Source organism: Schistocerca nitens, chromosome 7 (genome assembly GCF_023898315.1).
Source record: "Schistocerca nitens isolate TAMUIC-IGC-003100 chromosome 7, iqSchNite1.1, whole genome shotgun sequence".
Taxonomy (NCBI): domain Eukaryota; kingdom Metazoa; phylum Arthropoda; class Insecta; order Orthoptera; family Acrididae; genus Schistocerca; species Schistocerca nitens.
Window position 1 is genome coordinate 203,511,665 of NC_064620.1, and position 24,409 is coordinate 203,536,073.

General features: G+C 41.0%; 1 protein-coding gene across 1 annotated transcript in view; it reads left to right on the top strand.

The window, feature by feature from the left end:
- LOC126194632 (transportin-3) overlaps positions 1-24,409 on the top strand; it is a 202,484-nt gene that overhangs the window by 153,442 nt on the left and 24,633 nt on the right. Inside the window, exon 14 of the mRNA XM_049932800.1 lies at positions 1,162-1,373. Within this exon, the coding sequence (XP_049788757.1) occupies positions 1,162-1,373 (212 nt within the window). The remainder of the gene's footprint in view (positions 1-1,161; positions 1,374-24,409) is intronic.

Below are 24,409 nucleotides of genomic sequence, written 5' to 3' on the forward strand. Positions count from 1 at the left end.
TTTAGAGCAGTTTTTGTTCATGAGTTTATTTGATTTCTGTTCTTGTTTCTGTCGTTTCTTTTGCATTATTGACTGTGAGTGGTGATTTATTCTTTCTATTGTCTCATACAGTACTGAGGAGCCGGAGATTTGGTTTGCTAATTCTAGATGTAATTTGTTTAAGCTGACATTCAGTTCTTGTTTTTTTGAGTACAGGGAGCAAATTTCATATTTCAGCCAAGCTCTTTCAGCTGTTTGTTTAGCACATTGTGCTGCAGGTGACATGTTGTTTACATTAATTTTAATATAACTAGGAATTATGTTGTTGGCCAAACAGATTTTGTTGTACTTGAGGTTCGAGTTAGTTTCATGTAGTTTCACTGTCGTTTTTTTAAGTTTGTTGAAGAGCTTTACTGGAAATGCCTGGCATGGCGTAGAAACAATAATATTATCTTGGAACTCTTCCATTTGGTCCGTGTTTGCATAGAAAACAGTAATATCAGAAATTGAGTCCACCTTGATGCAAAACATCTTGTTATTCGTTTATTTCTTTATTATCCCAAACTAGTTTCAGCGACAAATATCACCCTCATCAGTGGGGTTTTTAATCTAAAACGTGCAGAAAATGGCATGGTTGTACAAACACAGTAAAACATTACATTTTTACAATTCATTTTTTGAAATATAGTTTTCTATTGATACTTTCATACTACCTTTTTTATTGTATGTTACAGTATGTTTTAAGCACAGAAAATATGTTGCAAACCGTGCCAATAATTGCTTAAAATGTGCTGTAACATACAATAAATGAGGTAGTATGAAAGTATCAATAGAAAACTATATTTCAAAAAACAAATTGTAAAAATGTAATAATGTTTTACTGTGTTTGTACAACCATGCCATTTTCTGCATGTTTTAGATTAAAAACCCCATTGATGATGGTGATATTTGTCGCTGAAACTAGTTTGGGATAATAAAGAAATAAATGAATAACAAGATGTTTTGCATCAAGGCGGACTTAATTTCTGATACTACTGTTTTTCTATGCAAACACGGACCAAATGGAAGAGTTTCAAGATAATATTATTGCTCATATTATAATGGAAAATCAGTGTTTGAATTGTAGCCTGTAATTACTACAAGACTTTTATTTATCACTGACAAATACGTAATTTATTTCAGATTGTGATGCTGTACCAGGTGTATCAACATAGTTGCTTTCTATATTTAGGAAGTATATTGGTAGACGAATATGCATCTGAGCCAGGATGTGTGCAGGGTTTGTTAGACATGCTTCAAGCTTTCATTGGTCCTACTTTCACGATACTTCAGGAAGCCAATGGACTGAAGAACCATCCTGATACTGTGGATGATTTCTTCAGATTATGCGCAAGGTTTGTAAATATACACTTGTAAACACAGAAGTAGTGCAAAACTTTTTAGTATAGTTAATACTGTTTTTGTTATGTAGGGGAGGAACTGGAAAAAGTGTGTTTATTGTAAAATCTTATGTTTGTGCAGGTTTTACTCTTGTCTTTTTATCTTACTTATGGTAGGTTACTAAAACTCATTTTCTTACTGTAGAGAGGATTCATTTGTTATGAGAAGACTGTTAAATTAGATGGAGGTAGTGTTGGTCAATAACTGGTGCGTTAATTCAGTGCTTTTTTCGTTTATCATGGAAACAATTGTTTGTTGAGTGTCTATTCTATTTCTGTAAGTACCTTTGCCTTTTCAAGTTTGACTAAACATTTAACAAATCATAGCAAAATTGCATTTTCTCTTTTTCTGTTGCAGCCTAAAGAGCAAAAGAAATTCAGTGTTTAGGGTAAAATTTGTATAGAAAAATTAAGAAAAGTTGTTTTAAAACTAGTGTTGTAAGTCATTTGTGTTTTTCAGAAATGCAAGATGAATGGTCATAGAGATTTAACTGTCACCTTGAAAAACTAAAGTTGCATGACTAACTACTTTGTTTGTTTGCAAATACATGTTTGCAATCCCGGTACACATTGAAATGTCAGCACAGCAGTATGGTAACATGCTGCTGGAGAGGCCAGAACAAAATAGTGTAACCCATTGATAAAGTGGAGTATCGTGTTGTAATTCATTTTCAGTAGTAGTGGAAATATTGCAGCTCTCAATCTAATCCAGATGATTTCTTTAGCCGTCTAGGTTGAACTGACACAGCTGCAATATTTCTGCTGCTGCCAAAAGTGAATCACCGTATTTACTTGATTATAAGATGAAATTTTTTCCCAAAATTGACAGTCAAAAAAATACAGGGTTGTCTTCTATTCGCTGATTAAACTATAGCTTCTGAGGTCAACATTTTTACATTGTTTAATAGATTGAGATAGGGATTGTTTTACATTTAAAGATGAAGCTTTGACTATATTGAGGTCACATGCAGATTTATTTGGAAGAATTCAGAAGGGTGGTTTGCGCAAACAAAACACGCCCTCAAACAGCTTCGTGATTTCCCGATACACTGAAGCACTTGATACTTGTGTTCAACTTAACGTTATAACAATTGGCGACGAGGTAGTGGATTTTTCCTTTTCATTGTTGACCCACAGGTTTCCATGGCTACTGTATCAACCTTGCTCGAATAATAAGGTGGCATTTGACGTGGACGGCACTACTGCAAGGAATACATGAGAAATTATGAACTAGGCTCCCTTATAAACTCTTGTGTTGTACTTAAACAGGTTTGTAAAAAAGTTCTAAACATTCATGGATACCGTATACAAACATGTTGTGACTCGCCGATCATTCAAAGTGCCGCCGCGCATTTACGCGCGTCCTCTACATATGCGGCGCTGTCTGCCAGCCATGCAGCAGCTGCGCCACCTAAGCGGCCAGCCAGCGGCCGCTAGTCTTGGACTCAGTGCTCATTCGAATGTTACAGTGTTTACGTCTTGCTTTGTCAACGTGCTCAGTGACTTATATGTGTTGTGTTGTTTTGAAATACATGTGTTCAACTTGACGTTATAACAATTGGCGACGAGGTAGTGGATTTTTCCTTTTCATCGTTGACCCACAGGTTTCCATGGCTACTGTCGAGCAACTATTGCAAGGTCTCATTGAACAGCAAACGCTTCTAACATCGGCGATTCGCGATTTCGTCGCGGCGTCAAATGCGGGGCGTTTCTCATCGTGTTTATACCTCCTTTTCCTCCTTACGACGAGACGGCGGAAGACTGGTCTGATTATGAAAAAGTCTTCGACGGCGCTTCTTGGCATTTCATGTCACGGACGAACAAACATGTTAGTCTCTGTTCCTTTCCTGGATTTTACCTCAAATGTATCGGTTGTTGTCGCAATTGGCTCCTTTGAAAGATCCTGCATCTATGTCCCTTGCTGAAATGTGCTCACTTCTGTCTGTCTATTTTCAAAAGCAAACGCATGTGGTAGCCTCTCGTATTGCCTTTTATGGTTGTCAAAAACAACGGCATCAGTCCTATCGCGCTTGGGCTGCTGAACTTCACGGCGTCAGTCGAAATTGTCAATTTGTTACTGAAGTTCACAAAGAATCCTATGCCGATTCCATGGCATGGGATGCTATTATCCGGTCGGCGCCTGACAAAGAATTTCGGCAACGGGCCCTTCAGTTGGCAAATCCAACTCTAGAGGAAGTCGTATCCATTGCGCAGTCTAGAAATTTCTTGCGCCGCTGGGGCGCAAATAGAGGCGTGGGGTGACGTCGGGGAAATACAACCTGTGTGCGCTGTTGACGACGCGTGCGGTGCATCTCCGCCAGCCGACGTGGCCGCAGTACGCTCCCACATGCAGCCTCGGCCTAACTGTAAACAAACCTCTTAAGAAACTGCAGCAAAGCCCCCGGCAACTTCCTTCATGTCCGAGGTGTTTTACGAAACATTCACGCGAGGATTGTCCCCAACGTTGGGCTGTGTGTCACAATTGCAAAAAGAAGGGTCATGTGTCTTCCGTTTGCAAATCCGACTGCATACATGATGTTCATGAACACGACGCTGATTCTGTTCTGTGTTGTCTGTCAATTGCACTTCTTCCCTTTCAGGGAAGTTATTCCTCACTGTCCAAATCCTTGATCGGGATTTTCGCATGCAGGTGGATACCGGTTCTGCTGCCACTATAATTAATTCTCAGACATATCTTCAGTTGGGTTCTCCACTCCTATCACCTGTCACTTGGAAATTACGGACGTACAATAAACAGAAGATTTCTCTCTTGGGACAATTTAATGCTGAGGTATCTTACAAATCCATCGTTCGCACTGTTCCCATATTTGTGGTCGACCAGAGTACCGCAGAGAATCTTTTTGGTTTCGATGCCTTTCACGTTTTTGGGTTCTCCATAGACGACTCTGTCAATATCGTCTCTGATGCTGTTCCTTATGCTCAATTGGATTTCTTGTTGACGACATTTTCGTCCCTTTTTTCTCCTGGGTTAGGCCGTGCAAACGACTTTGAAGCTCATATCACGCTCAAACCCACTGCTCGGCCTAAGTTTTTTCGGGCTCAGCCCATTCCTGTGGCCCTTCGTGATAGGGTAAAACGGGAGCTGGATCGTCTCACTACTTCAGGGGTCTTGCTTCCTGTCACTTCCAGTGAGTGGTCCTCTCCTGTTGTCGTTGGTAAGCCCAATGGTGACATTCGTCTCTGTGGCGATTTTAAAGCCACTGTAAATGCGCAATGCCTCATCAACACTTACCCTGTGCCCCGACCTGAAGAATTGTTCACTAAACTTGCGGGAGGCCAGTATTTTTCTAAAACTGACCTGTCAGTAGCTTATCATCAACTTCCTCTCGACGCGGCTTCCCAGCAGTTTCTGGTCCTTAACACGCCTTTCGGCCTGTATCAATATCAACGATTGCCATTCGGCGTTGCCAGTGCCCCTGCTCTCTTTCAGCGATTCTTGGAACAATTGTTGCACCCTGTCCCTGGGTGTATAAATTACGTGGACGACATTATCACTGGCTCCACCACTGAAGAACATCTTCAGAACCTCCGCACACTTTTTCATGTCTTACAGACTGCCGGTTTTAAGTGTAATCTTCAGAAATCACAATTTTTTCAGGCATCTATCATGTACTTGGGGTTTCAACTCTCTCGGGATGGTATTCGTCCGCTTCAGCAAACTGTCACTGCGATCAATGCCCATCCTCGCCCTACATCTGTTAAGGAACTGCAGGCCTTCTTGGGGAAAATAGCATACTATCACAAGTTTTTACAGTCTGCTGCTTCGGTGGCTCAGCCGTTGCATCGCCTGTTGCATAAAAACGTGCCTTTTCACTGGTCCACGTCATGTGATGCGGCTTTCAAGAAATTGAAGACTATGCTGAAACAGGCCCCGTGCCTGGCTACTTATCGACCTGGCCAACATCTTGTTCTTGCCACGGACGCCTCTCAATATGGGGTCGGTGCAGCCCTTGCGCACCATTTTTCAGACGGCTCTGAACAACCCATTGCTTATGCCTCCAAAATGCTCACGGACGCCCAACAAAAGTATTCTCAAATTGAAAAAGAAGCTTTGGCCATTATTTATGCTCTTCATAAGTTTGGTGTTTTTCTCTATGGATCCAAATTTCATCTTGTTACGGATCACAAGCCACTTGTTTCCTTGTTTCATCCATCATCGTCACTTCCCAACAAGGCTGCACACCGCCTCCAGCGTTGGGCTCTTTACTTGTCTCGTTTCAGTTATGAGATTCATTTCTGGCCGACGGCTCAACATGCAAATGCTGATGCACTGTCTCGCCTTCCCATGGGTCCTGATCTGGCATTCGATAGGGACGAACTTTTGTGTTTTCATCTGGATATTGCCGAGCAGCGGGTTGTGGACGGATTCCCCATCAGAGGGGACCGGCTGGCGGTGGCTACGGGTTTGTTCTGAGCCTACCCTCTCCCGGGTTTTACGCTGTATTCAGAAGGGTTGGCCAGATCGTCCGTCCACTAAGACTTCTGACCCGTTGCGTAACTACTACGCTTTGTGCTACCGCCTCACGGCTAGGGATGGTGTTATCCTCCTTTCCACCGACAATGCTTCGCCACGTGTTGTGGTACCTGCGTCTTTGCGTGCTTCGGTCTTGCACCTCCTTCACCAAGGGCACTGGGGTGTGTCTCGCACAAAATCTCTGGCGCGCCGTCATGTGTACTGGCCTGGCATCGACTCTGAAATAGCACACATGGTCGCTGCCTGCAGCCCTTGTGTGTCACAGGCCGCCACCCCGAAGTCATCTTTGTCACCATGGCCTTCGCCTGAGACACCCTGGGATCGTATTCATGCTGACTTCGCAGGTCCTTTCTTAGGTACTTATTGGCTCCTCGTAATTGACGCCAAACTTTCCTTTCATTGTCCATTGCACGTCGCCTACCACCGCGGCAACCACAAGTGCTCTCGCCCGCATTTTTTCTTTGGAAGGCCTTCCCTCTACTCTTGTTACTGATAATGGTCCGGAATTTGCCTCTTCCGAATTTGCGAATTTTTGTGCTCGGCACGGCGTTATGCATGTCATGGCCCCTCCGTTCCATCCACAATCAAACGGTGAGGCTGAACGACTGGTCTGCACATTTAAGGCTCAGATGCAGAAACTCCTGACTTCTTCTGCTGCTGATGATGTGCTTCTCCAGTTTCTGGCTTCTTGCCGTTTCACCCCCATGGGTGACCACAGCCCGGCTGAGCTCTTACATGGCTGACAGCCCCGCATGCTACTTCATCTTCTGCGGCCTTCCACCTCACGGCCGCGGGTGCCTTGGCTTGGTCGGTTCACCGCCGACGACCTTGTCTGGGTACGGGGATATGGCAGGCGGCCAAAATGGAGTCCGGGCCGCTTCTTAAGACACCGTGCCTGACGCCTGTATGAAATCCAGACGGACACAGGTGTTGCAGTGCATCATTCGGACCAGCTTTGGCCTTGTGTGCCGGCAATGCCTGTTCCGAATGCCGCTACACCACCTTCAGTTCTACTGGACGCTCGGGATCTTGGTGTCTCTCCTTACTCACAACGCAGCCCTCTCACCGTCATCTCCGTGCCAGTACAAGAACGGACGCCACCAGGAGATGTGCCCATGCAGGAACTGGATGACCATCATCTGTCGGAGCCAATCTACTTGCCTCCTCCTACGGATGCCAACACATCGCCCTGCAACGGGCAGATTGGCGCACGGGGCCCTAGCAGATTCAACCCCTACTTCTCCTATCATGTCGACCCATTATCATTGGGGACACTTCCATCCGTACGGGAAGCCCCATCCTCGAGTCTTTCCGGCCAGTCACACAACGCCTATGGACGTTAGCAATCTACAGGCCACCTCCATCAAGACCAGTGAAAAAATTTCAAAGAGGGGAAAAGTGTTGTGACTCGCCGATCATTCAAAGTGCCGCCGCGCAATTACGCGCGTCCTCTACATGCGGCACTGTCTACCAGCCATGCAGCAGCTGCGCCACGTAAGCGGCCAGCCAGCCAGCCAGCGGCCGCTAGACTTGGACTCAGTGCTCATTCGAATGTTACAGTGCTCACATGTCTTGTTTTGTCAACTTGCTCAGTGACTTATATGTGTTGTGTCGTTTTGAAATGTGTGTGTTCAACTTGGTTATAACAAAACATTTATGGTACTTTTTAAGTAAAGGTAATATTGAAAGGTGAAAATTTTGTCCTTCGACAAATTTTTCTTGATTCTGAATGCAAGTCAGTATTTTATTTGGTTATGAGAGACTCTAATGATTTACCAATGAGGCTGCAAATTAGTGATTTGTCTGCTGTTCACATATCAGAAAACCATGTACAAATGTTACCACCTTTTAATCAGCTTTAGAACAAGATGGTTTCATTCAGATGAAGCAAGGAAGAAAATTAATCCATAATTAAATGTGTAAGAAACAAAATAAAGAATATTAAACTGATTGTAATTGTTATCGTGAGACTAAATTACAGTGGCAGTACCCACTGTGGAGATAGCAATGACAGATGTCGCTAGATTGGGGTGTATGAGCAAAAGTTTGAGAATTTTACTGAATTGTGAACTTTTATTTATATATTAGTTGGTGTTGTTATGTGTTACCTGCACCTTCGAATATATTGTAGTTTGTGTTTCACATTTGCTCAAGCGCAGCACTACGGAAAAGTTGGGGGGGGGGGGGGGGGGTCAACAGTGATACCATCTTGACTGCATTGCGTTGGCACTGCAGAAGCTGCAGTATCGGCACAATACAGTCAGATTGGACAACATAGTGATACAGGTGTGTGTGTGTGTGTGTGTGTGTGCGTGCGCGCGCATGTCCGCAAGTGAGGCAGCATAGTAATCAAGACACTTGACTTCAAGAAGATGAGGGATGAAATCAGTATAATTGAGGCAAACATCAGGATTGTTTCTTACGTAATGCTGTAGTCGATTTCCTCTTTCCCTTACTTGTCATATCTCTGTCATTATTTGAATGCTGTCCTGTCAACATATTTGTGCAAGTGATAGAGTTGAGAAGTTCACTATTTATCACTAAATAAACCTCAGAATATCTGTAGGTACCTCTTACATTTGTGTTCAGATGAACATGATGTTTGGATTCTGTGCATATAGTGATCAATTGAGAAATGTCGTTGTGGCTGAAATCAAGTGATCGTAGAAGAGGTGTAGACTTCTATTTAATTAGGACAGGGATTTAATGGAACAGGGAATTTCATTAAGAATGAAACTTACTGCTAGATTAGAAGTGTGTGCCGGATGAGGACTCCAGCCTTGGACTTTGGTCTTTTGTGAGCAAGTGCTTTATCAATTGAGCATGCAAATGCAACTCAACAACACTCCAGCACTGCTTTACTTCTACCAGTAACTCATCTCACCTTCCAAACTTGACATAAGTTGTCTTGCAATCTTGTGGAACAAACACTCCTGGAAGAAAGGATATTGTTGAAACTTGGCGAGCCACAGCCTAGGGAATTTTTCTACAATGAATTTCACTCTACAGCAGAGAGTGCGCTGATTGGAAACTTCCTGGCAGATTAAAACTATGTGCTGGAATGGGACTTGAACCTGGGACCTTCCACAGGCAAGCAGCCTACCGACTGAGCTATCCAAGCATGACACTCAATCCACCCTCTCAGCATTACTTCCACCAGTACCTCATCTCCTCCCTTCAAGCTCCAGATGAGGTGGTGTTGGAAGTAAAGTTGTGAGGTGTGGTCAAGAATTGAGGACCAGTTTTCACAAAACTGGCTTTATACATTTTTTAAAAAATACTTTAGAAAATCACGTACTCATCAGCTTTCTCTACAAACCTATCCAGCCAGCTTATTCCAAACTTACAGAACAGTTTTGCAAAACTCGCCTCATGCATATGTAGGTGTTTTTCATAACTCACTTTATGCTATTAGTTTGCAAAAGAAGTTAGAGATATTGCTGGGTTTTCTCATAATTTGTTTAATATGCAGTAGATGTCGGAACAAGTTTTCTGACTGTGTTATGGTACTCGTGGCATAATTGTTTCGCTTGATAGTAAATGGCAAGGCGTGTTAGTGTGTGCACCAAATATGCTGACACTTGGCGCAGTGCCTGATGGGAGCTCCCAGTAGCCACTGCACCAGGTATCTGTTTAATTTGCATGCGCAATATTGAACTGTGTTTGTTGATGATAGCTGCTATGTGAGTTGATTGCCTGTTTCCTCCATATCATGAAGTTAAGTGTAGAAAACTATACTTTGTTAAATTGTGAATATGGAAGGTGGAAGTGGATATAATATTCCTGTGAGTGGTGGTTGTAAAAGAAGAGAAATGAAGCAGTCAAACATCTCCAAACCAGATCATATCGTTATTCAAAGCAAATTGCAGCACCTGGTATTGACTGCTGGTATACTGAAAGGTGTGAGGCAAGCAACCATGGAGGGAAGGCTGTCAGGCATGCAAACACTCTTATTTCTATAATCTATTATATTCTTGAAGAGATAAGAGCAAGCAAGATGCATTCCTTCTGTCGTTCATGGATAAATACTTTAGCACCAGCTAGACATTTTGTAGATCACACTTCAGCTAAGGCTTCTACACCAGTGTCTGTTAGGTGTAAGATAAAATTTCAAGGTGGATCCCAAGTACCAGTTTGTGCTGGTACATTAGCTACATAAAAAAAGGGGGGGGGGGGCAAATATATCGTGGAATCACTTAACCCAGACTGCTCAGCACTATCAAGAGCATGGAACTAGACTAAAAGAACGAAGAGGCGGCTTAGTAGCACCCCATGCCAAGATAGTAGGCCCCAACAATTGAAAGAACATTTTGAAGTATGAGTGTAGACAGTGCCATTAATGCAGAGGGAAAAGGAGTAGGTCTTATGTCCCCCCAACATTAAATGTAAATATAATCCAGAAAAATTTTTGTGAAGTATAAAGACAAGAAGGCAATAAAAGCCATTGTGCATCAAAATTTAAGACAATGTGTGCTAGGAATTTTAGTCTCAGCTTTGGTACGCAAAAGTTTGCTTTGACATGCAACAAAATGAACCTCTACCTAGCAGATTTATTGGAGAAGTCTTTTTAGACATGACAGGTGCTGTCCTCTAATCTGATTGTGGTGGTACATGAACCAGAAAAGATACTAATGACATTTTTCAGTATACTCAGTGTGGAACAGAATCTGTAAGAGGCGCAGATGAAATCCCATCTGCACTAATACACTTTCTCCTACATTTTTCGGAAGAGAAGACTAGAGGTATTGGCAAGAGAGGCTTTTTTCACACTCGAGCACCACCCAGAACAAGAATTCTAAGATGCTCTTTATGCTAGCACATTTTATGGAATGAACTACAGTGTTATCCAAATTTGCCCACTAATTTCCTATTCATGTACATATTTTCATTCCACGTGTTTTCAGTAGAGTTGAAGAGGAATATTAGAAGAAAGAAGAGATCATATCACCTAGTGAATGCAAGAATATTCTAGTGAAGTTTGGAAAGGTGCTGGTAAGGAGTGAAGACTGGTTTTCCTATGACTTTAAACGGATTTCTAAGGAAATAAGTCTGCCTTGCCTTTCTAAATGATGAATGTACAATCAAAAACTTACAGACAAACCAATCGTAAGATTCAGTGTGCTGTTAAAATGATATATTTCTCTGGACAGAAGTATATAGGGATAATTTGAAGCAGGACATTCCTTCATCCAAAGCCATGGAATGTGCTGCGATTATTCCCAAGGTAAACCACATGAGTGCGGAAAAGAAGAAGGATGTAATGAAGCTGTGTGTTCCCTTACCATTCCCAAGGATACAGCAAGTTTCTTCAATGACATACTCTCTGCAAGTGGTGAGGAATACTAAGGTTATGACAGCTCACGGAGAAGTCATGAGGACAAAGGCCTGCTGGAGTTGTGTAGAAGAGAAAAAGGAAATATCATTTTAAAACTTGAATGTAAAAATCAGGCATTTAATATTCAAGAGTCAATGATCTAGTTTGAGCATAAAGCAAGTTTTGAAAAAGAAAACTATTTTTTCTCCCAGCTGTTGATACACTATCAAAAATGCTATGTATATGCAAAGACTATCGTGAAGCGTATTCAGAACTGTACGGAATGCATTTATGGAAAAAATCCATAAACTTGTTTGTTAATTAAATGAATGTGTCTCCCGTAAACTTTTATTTTTTGCATAAAGCAAGTTTTGCAAATATGGTCCTAAGTTGTGCTTTGATAGCTTAGTTGGTAGACCATTTTTCCGCGGAAGACATAGGTCCCAGGTTCTAGTCTGACATACAGTTTTAATCCTCCAGGAAGCTTCAGACCAGCACACACTCCGCCATAGAGTGAAAATTAATTCTGTAAACAATTCATTAATAATGTCAGATTGTACCACATCTCTTGTGACTTCATTAAAGATGGGTTAGTTCTTGCATTACTGAACTGAGCATTATTCCTTGCGTTTCTGAACTGAGGAAACTAGTGTAGTGTTGAAAGTCTGAATTTGTATTTTATAACGAAAATAATCAGTTATTGATAATATGTAAATGGATAGATAAAAAATCTACTCACAGAGCAGCGGCAGGGGAAAAAAAACACACACACTATTTTCCTATTCATGCACATAGTTACATACCACCAGTTTGTGTTTTTGGTAGGTAATTACTTATAATAACAAGAACCAGTCACAACTGTACAGTGTTCTCAACCTTCCATCTAAAGCACTCCCCCCCCCCCCCCTCTCCTCCAATTATCTGTGTTGCCAAGGGTCTCACTTTCAGTCCTAAACCTGCATTTAACCATGCTGCTTTGGAGAAGAACCTACTTCCCTTTACACATAATGTCAACTGGAAATACCACTTTGCAACTCAATTCCAAAACCTTTCCAACCAAACCTGACATTGAACCCTGCCTTGAACAGTTCTGACCATGATCCCAACTTGATCCACCACATTAGCCTTAGAATCATCCCTTACAAGCCTTCCAAGAATTCTTTACATCCAGCATTGATTCACAATCTTTCCTCAGGACCCAGCAGCAGGAACCTAACCTGTCCTCTGCATATCTCCAGGCTCTACATTCCTTAAAAGCTAATGACTCAATCATTATCCTCGCAGCAGACAAATGATCTACCGCTGTGGTACTTTACCGACAGGAATTTGTAAGTGTAGGGCTACACCAGCTGTCCGACACCTCTACATAGAGCATCTGCTATTGAGATCCCATCCCTGCCATTCAAACTGACCTGCAGTGCCTCCTAAAAACCTCAGGGTCCTCACAGGGACTTAAACCTCAATCCACAGAACTTCTTACCCCATTCAAAGCACGCATCCCCACCTTTTACCTTCTTCCCAAGATCCACCAATTGAGTCATCCTGGCTGTCCTATAGTTGCTGGATTCAAAGCACCCACCGAATGTATATGTGCCTTAGTTGATCGACACCTGTAACTCATAGTACAAAGGCTTCCTTCCTATATCTAAGATACCAACCATTTCCTAGATTGTCTGAAATCCGTACCCATCTCACTCCCACCACACACCTTGCTTGTCACTACTGATGCCATCTCTGTATACCAACATCCTCCACATACATGGTCTGTCTGCTGCCAAACATTTCCTCAGTCAACGCCCACCTGATTCCAAGCCTATGGCATCTTTTTGGTTGGTTGGGTTGTTGTGGGGAGGAGACCAGACAGTGAGGTCATCGGTCTCATCGGATTAAGGGAAGGTTGGGGAAGGAAGTTTGCCATGCCCTTTCAATGGAACCATCCCGGCATTTGCCTGGAGCGATTTAGGGAAACCACAGAAAACCTAAATCAGGATGGCCAGACGTGGGATTGAACCGTCGTCCTCCCGAATGCGAGTCCAGTGTGCTAACTACTGCGCCACCTCGCTCGGTTCACATCCTTCTTGCTCACCTTAATCAGCTTTATATTTACCAACAATTACTTCACCTTTGAGGGACAGACATACAGACAGATCAGGGGTACAGCCAAGGGAACCAGGATGGCCCCTTCCTATGACAGCCTTTTCATGGGTTGCTTGGAGGGGGCTTTCCTGGGATCCATAAGCCTTCAGCCCTTGATTTGGTTTAGATACACTGATGACCTCTTTGCCGCATGGACTAGTGGTGAGGCTGACCTGTTAAAATTCCTGGAATCTCTAAATACCTTCTCCTAACTGAATTTCACATTGTTCTATTCCAAATCCCATGCCACTTCCCTTGATGTTGATCACACTCATCCTCACTGAAGGCCAGCTACACACTTCCGTCCACATCAGACCTACTGACAAACAACAGAACTTACATTTCCATATGAAACGTTCCCTCCCACACAGCCTTGGCATTTGAGGCAGATGTATTTGTTCAGATGCAGTCTCTTTATCACTCTCACTTTAGCCTTCACTAGAAGTGATTGTCCCAAAAGCCTGGATTAAAAACAGATTTCCTAGGCCATCACGTCCAATCCTTGTACTGCTGATCCCTCCAAAAAACAACCTCAGAGGACTCCACTTGACACCTAATATTATCCTGGTTTGAATATGTTGATCATCTACTTTGACAAGATCATGACTTTCTAAAATCATGCCCTGAAATGAGATCCATTCTGTCTAAAAAATTTACCCACCACACCTAGAATAGCTTTTCATCACCCTCCTAATCTCCGCAATATCTTTCTCCTACCCCTGTGGCCATCCCCGCTGCAAGACTTGCCCTATGCACCCTCCTACCATCATCTATTCCAGCCCTGTAACTGGCAAAGTGAGAGTCACCTGTGAAGTGACATGTCATATACCAGCTGTTACACAAACACTGTTTGGTCTTCTACATCAGCCCAGTTATCAGTCAGGATGAGTGGGCATAGGCAGAGGGTGTATATAGGCAACACAGTATATCCTGTTGCAGAGCATGCTGCACAACATGACAGTCATGACCACAGTGCCTGTTTCACCATACGTGCCCATCTGGATCCCTCCCCCCAGACACCATTTTCTCATAACTCCGCTGGTGGGAACTAGCACTACATGTCCTTGTTTCTTGCCACCCATTTGGCCTTAAATTATGTTAATTTCTTCTGTCACAGCATTTATTCACAGTAACTACTCCTTTCTTCACTCCATTTTAGTTTTCTACATCTTTCATTCTCTGACTTGTCTGTCCGCCGTCCCCCCTCCCACCTCTGTTACATACAAAGCAGTTAGCTTTTCAATCTGATTAATTCATGCATGATGTTTTAGTAGTAATCTCTGTCTTGCATATTACCATGTCTTCCAACATTAAGCTCTGAGGTTTTCAAATTTTGTCTGGTACAGTTCCCAGCAGTCAGTCTGTCTGTCCTTCTCATACTGTCCAGTAAGTCTCACATGACCCCAGGTTCTGGGTGACTTTTCTGAACTACCCCTTTCCCTAAACCTCTCCAGTCCTTTCCCTCTTCCTTCCCCTTCAACTCTCCTGCCAGAAGAAGGAGCCACTGGCTCCAAAAGCTGGTAGAAGTTGTGTGTGTGTGTGTGTGTGTGTGTGTGTGTGTGTGTGTTTTCCACTGCTGCCGTGTGGTGAGTAGATTTTTTTATCTATCCATTTACACTGAATTTGTATTTTGTAGGATGACAGCTCAAATTCCTTTCTGGCTATCCAGTTTTAGGTTTTCCATGATTTCCCTAAATTGCTTAAGGCAAATGTGAGGATGGTTTCCATGAAAGTGACACCACTATTGCCCCACCCAATCTGAGCGTGTATACTGTTCGCTCTGCCACTTTTCTGAATCTGTGACCTTGCCGTTTTTCTCACTTGTCCACAACTAGCTATTAAGCTCCATCTCTTCTTTATCTCTCTCTACTTCTCTAGTAGCTTGCAGAGATGGAAGTCACACAATGAAAACTCTGGGCTGTATGTCTGAGGTTTCAAGATCTGTTTATTTTGTGCATAGTACTTCAATTTGTGTTGTTGTGGAAAGCTTCTGGCGATTACTTACCAGCTCAATAATTTCTTGTAACTGCATGCAGATAATTGTTTTGTCATGTTTCTGGGCATTTGTAAGAATGTTTTTATTCTTTAACTGGTTCTTAAATACGTTGCTAAAAATCTCTTGTAATTTTAACGTCTTTCGAATAGTTGAGTGGGCCTGTTTCTTTACATGTTTGAATTCTTGCTTTAAGATAAGACGACTACTGCCAGAACACACAACAAAAGGTAGGATTTCATTGCTAAACGGCATCAAGAGTCACCATTTCTTACCAATGTGTAACAGTTATCTTTGGCACTTACTGTTGTCTGTACACAGCAGCCGTCTTCTACTGTATGACCACTGTCTCACACACATCATTATGTGCAAAGAGCTCAGATTTTTTGCTTATTCCTTTGATCTCAAATGACAGGTTTAATGTTTGTGTCCATTGCTTTGGGTAATGAGTTCTTAAGAATGTAAGTTTCCTCATTGAGAAGCACCTTGTGAAGTTGCACTAGAGGCAATACCTTGTGGGTGAAGTGCATGTTGTGGATTAGTTTCTTTGAGGAGTTTATGAGAGAGAAACCCTGCCAATAGGAAAGAGATCAAGACTGAAACTTTGAATTTAGTTATGTTGCACACACAAACGACTGAGTTAGTAGTGCCTCACTTGGGAAAGGTCACTGTTTTAATTTCCAGTCCATCACTAAGTTTTAATTGTGCAGCAAGTTTCTATAATAATAATAATAATAATAATAATAATAATAATAATAATTCTTACTTATTTGTCCATGGTAACTTATATCAAAGACTCATCATGTTTTGTGCCTTTAGAACAATATCATCATACCATAAATATAAATAATGTGTATAATGAGTAGCACATTATATGTTGTTGTTGTTGTTGTGGTCTTCAGTCCTGAGACTGGTTTGATGCAGCTCTCCATGCTACTCTATCCTGTGCAAGCTTCTTCATCTCCCAGTACCTACTGCAACCTACATCCTTCTGAATCTGCATAATGTATTCATCTCTTGGTCTCCCTCTACGATTTTTACCCTCCACGCTGCCCTCCAATACTAAATTGGTGATCCCCTGATGCCTCAGAACATGTCCTACCAACCGGTCCCGTCTTCTGGTCAAGTTGTGCCACAAACTCCTCTTCTCCCCAATCCTATTCAGTACTTCCTCATTAGTTATGTGGTCTACCCATCTAATCTTCAGCATTCTTCTGTAGCACCACATTTCGAAAGCTTCTATTCTCTTCTTGTCCAAACTATTTATCGTCCATGTTTCACTTCCATACATGGCTACACTCCATACAAATACTTTCAGAAATGACTTCCTGACACTTAAATCTATACTCGATGTTAACAAATTTCTCTTCTTCAGAAACGCTTTCCTTGCCATTGCCAGTCTACATTTTATATCCTCTCTACTTCGACCATCATCAGTTATTTTGCTCCCCAAATAGCAAAACTCCTTTACTACTTTAAGTGCCTCATTTCCTAATCTAATTCCCTCAGCATCACCCGACTTAATTCGACTACATTCCATTATCCTCGTTTTGCTTTTGTTGATGTTCATCTTATATCCTCCTTTCAAGACACTGTCCATTCCATTCAACTGCTCTTCCAAGTCCTTTGCTGTCTCTGACAGAATTACAATGTCATCGGCGAACCTCAAAGTTTTTATTTCTTCTCCATGGATTTTAATACCTACTCCGAATGTTTCTTTTGGTTCCTTTACTGCTTGCTCAATATACAGATTGAATAACATCGGGGAGAGGCTACAACCCTGTCTTACTCCCTTCCCAACCACCGCTTCCCTTTCATGTCCCTCGACTCTTATAACCGCCATCTGGTTTCTGTACAAATTGTAAATAGCCTTTCGCTCCCTGTATTTTACCCCTGCCACCTTTAGAATTTGAAAGAGAGTATTCCAGTCAACATTGTCAAAAGCTTTCTCTAAGTCTACAAATGCTAGAAACGTAGGTTTGCCTTTCCTTAATCTTTCTCATTATATATTGTTATGTAAATACCTGCTGCCACTGATTTACTATATCCAAAAGTAGCACTATAAATAATGGGGTTCAGAAAATTTTGAGTGATTATAACCATCTTTTAATTAACAACTGTTCTGCTCTTAAAAAGATTTCCATGGAGTTGCATTATACTATTCGGCAACTTGTTATAGAACTATCTTCCATCAGGAAGTAGGCTGTGATCTGTAGCTCCTTTATTTCTCAAAATAATTTAATTAGATAGATAAATCCAGTATCTATTATATCTGTCCAATTAAATTATTTTGTCAAAATTGATTATTTTTGTTCTTTTATTTCTCATTAATCTTTGATAATCTCATTTGGCTCATGCTCTATGATGGTGAATGTGTCTATTCATTGTGTTTATTTTTTAATTCTCTTTTACAGACATAATTATTTTAAGGGCATACATAGGTTACATACAGTCAGTAAATTATACTTGATGAAATCAGTACAGGATTGATATTTGCCATTATTAGAAATTATTCTGTGTACTGTCTTCTGAAACCTGAATATCCTATACAGGTAGACTGTGAGAACCTCACTGCAAATTTCAGTCCAGTATCTTAAATGTGGGCAGGCTAAAGTATATATATTTTAGGACAGGGTAAGTTGTTATATTTGTTTTAGTGGGCCAGTAGCCAATTACAGAGGTAGCTGACATGCTCTCTCTACAGAAGATTTGCGCCTAGTAAAATGCCTAGAAATTTATTTTTATCTGGTGTTTCAGCTGCAGAAGTGATTTGCTAATTGTGTCCACATGAGATTGATTATAGTTTAGCAAGAATTACATCACAACTGACTTCTGTGTGTACACAATCTAGCTCAAGACAGGATTTATTCCAAATCCTAGATCTCCTTTACTCCTAAGGTATTTATTCAGTATTAGATATTCTGTGATGTGGCCATAGCTCTCTTTATTGTTTCAAAATGCTGCTATCTGTTCAATACAAACCTCAGATAATAAATGATGCGTTGTCAGCATAGTTCACAAACATCAAATTTTATGGCAGTGTTATGTCATTAATATGTTATACAAAGAACGAAAATGGCCCAAGAATACGTCCCTATGGGACTCCACAGGTGAGAGCCCTGTCTGTTGATTTTCCCGTCATTCTTATAGCATAGTTTAGCACATTGTCTTGCAGAAGTAAGAACTTTAGAAATTTAGTACCACACCTCTTATGCCATAAGTTCCTAATTTGGATTCAAGTACTGAATGGTTCACTGAATCAAAGATCTTAGACAAATCTAAAAGAGTCTCAATGATTTTTGAGCAAGTCATGGAGATAGAGAGTTCCATGCACTGTCCAGCTAGTGGCCACTATCAAGTTTCATCAGACTTTCTGAATTATTTAATAATGGAGTCCCAAAAAGCTGTTGCTGTGGTCAGAATTGTTTTTGTAAATTCCAGCCATTTACAATAAGAGATTGTCCTTCACTGATCCCCGAAGGCCTTCTATCTTAGATGGTGGGTGGAAAACCATCTGAAATTTACAAAATGTTTCCAACAAAAGAAAGAAAAGCTAAAGATTTAGTCAGCATGTTCTCCTCTTTATCCACTTCTTGATCCTTGGTTTCAACTGATTGAGCCCTGTTAATGTGCCAGATAGAATTTTCATTTTCTCTGAACACTGCCTTTAGGTGGGCAAGCCTTTTAGGCAGCTACCTAGATCTGAGACGTGTGAGCTCTGTGAGCAAGTGTGTTAAGCACATGCATAGTTTGCATCGGGTATGACAAGTAGACCCTTGTAACTACAAATTGGTATGAGTTTACTTACTATAAACTGATTGTCCCAGAGAGTCATTGTTTTTCTGGCTAATCAAGACATCCAAGAAAGGCAGACAACATCTTTCTCTATTTCCATAGTGAACTGGATGTTATTATGAATGGAGTTGAGGTGTAGTAGAAACTCCACTGATTTATCTTCTCCATGAGGCCACACTATGAAAGTTTTGTCCATGTATCTCCAAAATAAAGTTGGTTTAAAGGCAGCTGATTCAGTTGCTCTCTCTTTGAAATCCTCTATAAAAAGGTTGTCTACCAATTTGGATATTGTACTCAGCAGATTAACAGGGCTCTATCAGTTAAAACCAAGAGCCAGGAACTGCATAAAGGGAGAACTTGTCAGCAAAATCTTTAGCTTATCTTCCCTTTATTGGTAATGTTTTGTTTAAGGTAGCAATGGAGTATGATAAAACAATTATTCTGATCACAGAAACATCGTCTTGTGACTCCATTATTAAAGTATCTGTGGAAATACTACTGTTGGAAAATCAGATAAACTGTGGTAATACCTACCAGTTGGACAGGGTATGTAACAGTACCATCTCCATGATTTGCTCTAATCAATGATGACATAGTACATCCATGACAGCACTGAGTGGCAACCCAGAGGACAGCTTGAGTTCCGCAGTTCCACCAGCGAGGGCACTGCTGCTAGGTACTGTGATCCACCTGCCAACTTGATTCTGATGCATATTCAGTATATTCACTGCGCTCTATATATTGTGTAGTGGAGGACATTTTCATCAGTCTTCCATGGCTCCCTGAGGATGACTGGCAGGTGGCAAGTTGAAATATTGTAGAATATATTGAATGACTACTGGCTGTATGCCTGAAATTAGTTTGAACATTCAATTCTCTGGGAAACTTTTGAAATTCACATTTATCTTCCTTCCATCATTTCTTCTTGCTCCCCTCCCCTCACCTCTCCCCATCCGACAACTTATTCCTCATAACATGCCACTGTTTTCCATTTAAGTTAGATTGAAAGTTCTATGCATACAGACACTCACTGTTTTATCAGCAGTATCTCCTCTTTCCCTGCAATACGTTCTGCACCCTATGTCACAACTATCCTCCTGTTTATGGGTGCAGGTGCAGGTATGAATGTGGGTGTGGGTTCTGACACCCATATGAATACTCAGTTTGCATAACAAATTTACTGGAACACTCACCAAGATTGTCAACTACACTACCCAAATACCAGTGAAGTGTACCGCATCTTATGTACCAGTAAAAATAAATCACTTAGCATGATGAGAAATTCTGGAAATAATAGGTTTCTGAACCATGAAAGAAAATACAGAGAGATGTACAAGATATTCTGACGTGCTTCAACTGTGTTTCATGGTATACAGAGGGTTTTTCAGAAGTGATAGTCAATATTCAGGGGTATGACAGGATGATCATTTGAAACAAAACATGAAGTAAATGTGGGCTCTAAAACACGTACGTTAAGAACTATGAGCAATTCTTGATCTTCGATATGTGAAACGAATCTCTTCTAGTGCAGGATCTTCGCTTTCCATATATTGGGAAGTAGTAGTATGGACCAAAACAAGGGGAAAAAATCCAGTAAATATGTGTTCCAAAGTAGTGAAGATGAACGAGTGCTCATAGCTCATAAGGTGTCCATTTTAGAGTAAATTTTTACTGAACTTTTTTTCTTGTTTTGGGCCATACTACCACTTCCCAAAATATGGAAAGCAAAGAGCTAGCAGTAGAAGAGATTTGTTTCATAGTATCGAAGATCAGGAATTGGTCATAGCTCTTAAGGTATGCATTTTAGAGCCCATGTTTACGTGACTTTTTTGTTTCAAATGATCATTCCTACCATGTCCCTGAATATTGACTGTCACTTCTGAAACACCCTATATATTATCCGTACCAATAATTGACAAGTAAAGGAGACCACTCACTATATAGCAGATGTGTTGAGTTGTCAACGGGCACATAAAATAGAATGAAAGCTTTGCTAGCTTTTGGACGAATCCTTCGATGAACTAAGAATAATACATATACTGTATGCATGTGTAGGTTGGGTGTGTGGCAGAATATCACTTAATGAGGGGTAGGGAGGATTGGGGCTAGGATGTTTCATTTCTGGGCTTGATGATTAGATAGTAGAAGCCCTGGTAAAGGACTGTAGCATCTCAACTGTGCCCTTCATAAGGACTCCTACTGTCTACAGTCGTGGCTGAAAATGAGGGGCATTCTAAACCTCCTAAAGTAGTATTTTGCCACCCACTTGCCCTACGGAACATCCTGATTCATTCCTTGCCATAAAAATCATATCCCTGTGCAAGACCTGCCCAATTCACCTACCCTGAATTTCCTACTACAGTCCACTCTCAGGCTTGTCTTGGCACATCGGAGGCAGGGCTACCTGTGAAAGCAGGCATGTCGTATACCAGCTCTGTTGAAATTTCTAAACAGCATTTTATGTTGGCGTGATCAGCAACCAGCTGTCCACCAGAATGAATGGGCACTGGCAAACTGTGGTCAAGAGCGGAGTTGATCTCCCAGAGACGGAACATGCTGTTGAGCACAACATTTGCAAGTTCCACACTGCTGAGCACACACACTTGAGTTCAGTGGCTGCTTCATAACTAGTGCCATCTGGACCTTCCCCAGCACCAGCTTTTATGAGCTATGCAGATGAGAGTTATCCTTGCAACACATCTTTCTTTCTGTAATCTCCTGGCTTCATTTGTGACTAACCCACTGCACCCACACACTCTACCCGACAGTTTCTCTCTCGTTTGTACTGTCACCTTCTACTGTCTGTCTCTCCCACATCTCTATCCCACTCATCTCCTGCCTTCTTCTGAGTTGTTGACTACCCCTTTTCCCACTCTCCCTGTCTTTCTCCATCTACTGCTCTACCCCCCCACCCCCACCCCCCACTCCTCCCAACATAACCCCTCCCCCAAGTGTACCTCCCACACTCTAGTCACAGCTAGAACAGTGCAACTGCATGTGCGCACATATGTTTGGGTTCACATGCGTGCATTTTTTGGCCATGAACTGTAGGTCACTAAAGGATTTGTGTGAAAGCTACCAAAGCTTTAATTTTGTGTGCCTGTCGACAACTCAGGGCTTCTACTGTTAAGTGAATGGTATCCTTTACCTCTAAATTATTTTCATTCTGCCAAAACTTTTCTTACCTTATTTCTATTATCCATTATCCATATAATTTATTTACATGTTGATTATTAGCACACTTGTTATTTAAAGGATCTATGGAAGCTTTAAAGGATGTCAACAACTTGTAACAGAACGGAAGAAAAAGTAAGACTAAACACAAATAATATGTGGATATTACTCTTACATAAACCTCTGTTCCCTTGTAAACACAACAAAAGCTAATAGTCCTGCTTAAATGGCAGAAGAATGTCAGTATATATCTAATAACTGTTAACACAGCATGTCATTTATGTTACTGATACATTGGAAAATGTAGAGTACACACATCAACTAAAAGAAACCTGTGAACAGCTGTTCATAATCTGTTACATAAACAACTGAATCGACATCTTTGGATATTAAGCACATTGCCAGTGACAAAAACATAATATCCACAATTAATATGCTGATTAAAACTATCATACATATATGTTACTGGCAAACATCTTTGGGATGTGCTAAGAAAACAGGAAATAAGGCAAGTTAAATTGTATGAAAAAGTTGTACTCACATTAAGTAATACAAAGCACTACGCATTAGAGATAAATGTAGTGTGAAAGAGATGTTGTCTTCTGTAACGCTGTTGCTGCTGATCATAGGTACTTGCCCAAAGTTATAGTTGAAGCCAGGAATGGTGTGTACTGCTGTAACTCTCCAAACTGCCACATTACCCCCATGGGTGTCATTGGGTTTGGTACCCTTCCATTCCCCATTCATGAAGGACGTTTTGAAGATTCAGGTTTGGAGCTGCAGAGGTTGGGTTTGAAGATGTGGGTGTCAAAGAGTCTTCCAGAATGTTTGCAAATGTTCACAAATGTTTCATTATCCTGTTGTGGTGGGGATATATTCCAGCTCAGAATGGTGTAATTCTGTAGGTCAGTCTACTTTTGGAAGTCGAGTAGAGCAGATCAAGGAAAAGTGAAAGCTATAGCAAGTGAAATAAATTTAAAGTGAATTCTTTAAAGTATTGAACAGTGTTTTAAGTGGAATTTTAATGGGTTAAGAAATATTAAAGTTTAACGGTATGCCAAAACATAAACATAAAAAAGGTGGAGAACTTGCCAGTTGTGAATTTAAAAGAAGCAAACAGAAAGAACAGCAAGGAAAAGAAACAGAGGAGAAGAGGGAAGTCCATTCATCTTGATAATAGAAGAGAGTGAATATGTTGAAAGAAAACTTAACAAGTGAAGGATGACATTAAATTAGAGAAAAGGGCTAAATGAGACAGTCAGCAAGCAAGAAACTGCTCAAGAAAGAAGAAGACAAAATTAACTAATTAGTATTAACAATGACTGAAGTTCCTGAAAGACATTGATCGTAAGAATATGAACGAAATAATAAGTGTACAAGAAGTGCAAAGCAGAAAAAGTAGATATTACAGTTTGGCAGATGATCTCGCTAAAGGGTGCAACAAATGCAAACACATTGATACTACAAAAATGGATCATGTATGTCATTTGGGTGGTGCAAAGAAATGCAGTAGAGAAAAGCCAGGAAAGTGTTGCAAGAGGGACAAAAATTGATTAGCAGCATTAGAAACTCCTCTGCTAGAATTATTTTGTTATGTAACTAGTATTTTACATTGTAGGAAATACTGCAACCAGCCACATTTTCAATGACTTTATTGTATATTATGTGTTTCTGGCCTGAGCTCATCACTGGATGGTAACATTAGTTTCTTTGCAAGTTTTACATTTGCATCTTAAAATATAATGAAGTTTTTGTGATTACATATTTTTTACACTCATATATGCTCTATACATTGTATTTACTTGATGTAAAGCCCTGCTTCACATATTATAAGACACAGGTATGATTTTCTTTTACAATCCATCCTGATCAATGAACTGAAATAAACAAGATGGTAGACATATTTGTTCACATCAGCTGCTGATTTGGTCTGACAAAGAAAGTGATATGTGTACAGATATGGCACACTTGTTGATTACTTCAAAGCTACTGCTACATAGTACTGATAATTTTATACAGTTAGACATTTAATTATTTAGGTTTTAAAGATGATGCTAATGGGCAATCAAGATTTTTCTTTTTGT